This window comes from Castanea sativa, chromosome 6 (assembly GCF_040712315.1).
Source record: "Castanea sativa cultivar Marrone di Chiusa Pesio chromosome 6, ASM4071231v1".
NCBI classification, from domain to species: domain Eukaryota; kingdom Viridiplantae; phylum Streptophyta; class Magnoliopsida; order Fagales; family Fagaceae; genus Castanea; species Castanea sativa.
Genome location: NC_134018.1, coordinates 23533635 through 23536214, shown reverse-complemented (window position 1 = coordinate 23536214; position 2580 = coordinate 23533635). Strand labels below are relative to the sequence as shown.

Below are 2580 nucleotides of genomic sequence, written 5' to 3'. Positions count from 1 at the left end.
TTTTCTACTCCAAGAAAATCAACATATTGTATAATCATCTTCAACAAATCAACTGAGACTTGAGGATTGTGAGTTGTGGACTCATCCTCATATTTAACCTCAATTGAATCTTTCACAATGTTCTCAATAATTACCGTCTCTTTTCTTCTTTTTTTCCTTTTTTTTTTTTTTTGAGCTTGGTGCATAATTTTAACCTAGTGCACATCACAAAATAAGAACAAGAAATAAAGAACACAAAAGGAACAAGATAAGATGATAATAGGAAACAAAAGATAAAGGGATAGTAAAACCGATTTTAGAACCTGTGCTCGGAAACCAAATGATGCGAATCTCAATTGACACGTTTCAAGACCCAACAAATAATATTAGAATATTTTCCCAAGAAAGCTAAAATTCAGATTTTGATAGAACCCTGACCCAAGTTTATAAGTGAAACGCGAACCAAAAGTATAAGTTACAGATCTTGACTCAATGATTATAATTGAATCACAAAAAGAAGGTATAGAGTTTGAATGCCGCAAGAAAGAATCTTTGATAAGTTCACAGTTTCTAAAGAACCAAAAGAAGAGCAAATCCTCACATTTTTCTGATTTTTATTCAATAATTTATAAAAAAAACGTTTACAGACTTAGGAACCTATTTAAAGGCTCCATAAAGGTTGACAGACTTGAAAATATATTCTAAAACAACTCCTAATTAATATCTAATCATATCAAGAATCAAATTTGACTTAAAAAGCATTAAATGCACCTAAAAACAAGGTAATAAATTACCTAAACCTAAAATAACGTTTTTTTACATAAAATACCAAAAATAATAAATTACAATAATTAAATAGTAAATTGTGTCCTAGATCAACCATTGCTAGTACCTTTCTTGGCTTCTTTGAGGATGAGCTCCAAGAGCCTCTTATACATTTCAATAGCAGATTCAAGCATATCAATAGCTTTACTCCTATCCTTTGCCACCACGGTCAACATATCTTCCATTTCTTGTGTTTGCTTTACCTGCAAACTCAAGTCTCTACCAGTCCCAGATAAACCGAGACTCCAATTTCCAGTTGATTCATTACTTCCACTACTACCCATTCTAGCACCACGCCCAGTGGCCACCACCATATGACTAATGCTTCCCATTTCATTTTGAAGAGCCATAATGACCTGTCCTGTTACGGCTTCCCAAACCCAAACGCTTCCATCTTCTGCAGCAGAAACCAAATTCTGCCCCTCATTCATCATCACCAGAGACATGATTGCCCCACCATGCTTGTGAGCCCATTTCACAAGTTGAAGCCCTTGGCTTACAAGCTGTTTGCTTTCAACCTTCATTGTTCCCTTGTAAATAAAACCCTCTGATCCTGCAACATAGAAATCCGACTCTGTTGGGTCTAGTGCAACCCCAAAAACTGTGCATGGGAATTCCACTGTCCGCAGGTGTGTCCCGAGTAAAAGATTCCAAAACTTACATGTACAATCCAGTGAGCAGGAAATTATAATTGTGGAGTTGCAGAGTCCTATTCCACAAGTAATAGCTGTCACTGAATCAGCATGTGCAACAAACCTGTGCAATATGAAGTTGCTTGCATTCTCATCTGTTGATGAGGAGGCCCCTATAAGTTGAGAGATTGGGATAACAACAATGGTACCATCATCACCACCCGAAATGAGAAGTGATCCATCATCACTGATTTTGAGGCAAGATACAGGACTGTGATGAGCAGGAAATGCTTTGAGTATGTTCCCTGAAGCTGAGGGGAGTGAGAGCACATGGATATTGCCCGAAAGGCCACCAGCAAAGAGATAGAAGCCATCAAGAGAGGCAATGAGGGGAGCTACAGGTTCAGGGAGATGAAGGTGGTGGAAGACAGTTGAAGACCACCAGTTGTAGAGGTGAATGGAACCAGAAGCTGTGGCTGAGGAGATATGAGAGGCAGCAATCAAAGTGTTGTTTCCCACAAGGGTGAGGCCTTGGCGAGGTGTTTGGGTGCCGGTGAAGTGGGCTAGAAGAGCACCTGAGGATGCATCATAGGCGATAATGGGGCCATCAGGAGAGCTAGTGAGGACAATTTCATGTGAAGAAAAAGATGACATTTTCTTTTCTGGTAGGCTTGAGAGTTGAAACACATTGTGAAGTAGAATGGAAGGTTGGTTTTGAGGTGGAGAAACGAGGAGGGTGTGTTTAAGGAGGGATTTCGTGTGGGTCTAGGCGTTGAAAACAAGAAACTTTTAATCTAGTTTGGCTTCTTTAGAGAAAAAGATTCTTGGAACTGCATCTTTGTGGGCGTTTGTTACATGAATTTGCTTCCTTAATTAGACTGATGTTTGTTTGTTTATTTATTAATGGCTTTGAGATAAAACATGATAATACGGACGTCTCTGTATTTTAGCCATAGTAAATTACTGTATGTATATTGCAACTGAATCACTACTGTTTGAGTAATAAATTAATTAAGATTTTTATATATGGGATCCATCTTATTTTATTTTTTTATTATTATTTTTTTTTTGAAAACTGGGATCTATCTTATTAAACTCAAATTGATTTTCTTCTTTTTAATATAAATTTTACATTTCAAATAAA

General features: G+C 37.2%; 1 protein-coding gene across 1 annotated transcript; it reads right to left on the bottom strand.

Moving 5' to 3' along the window:
* Positions 1 to 854: 854 nt before the first annotated feature.
* On the bottom strand, positions 855 to 2090 carry LOC142639196 (protein ROOT INITIATION DEFECTIVE 3-like). The gene has a single exon (XM_075813321.1). The coding sequence runs from the start codon at positions 2088 to 2090 to the stop codon at positions 855 to 857; it is 1236 nt and encodes a 411-aa protein (XP_075669436.1).
* Between the last annotated feature and the right edge of the window lie 490 nt (positions 2091 to 2580).

Coding starts and splice junctions, on each gene's coding strand:
- LOC142639196 (XM_075813321.1), bottom strand. CDS start 2,090: ATGTCATCTTTTTCTTCACATGAAATTGTCCTCACTAGCTCTCCTGAT.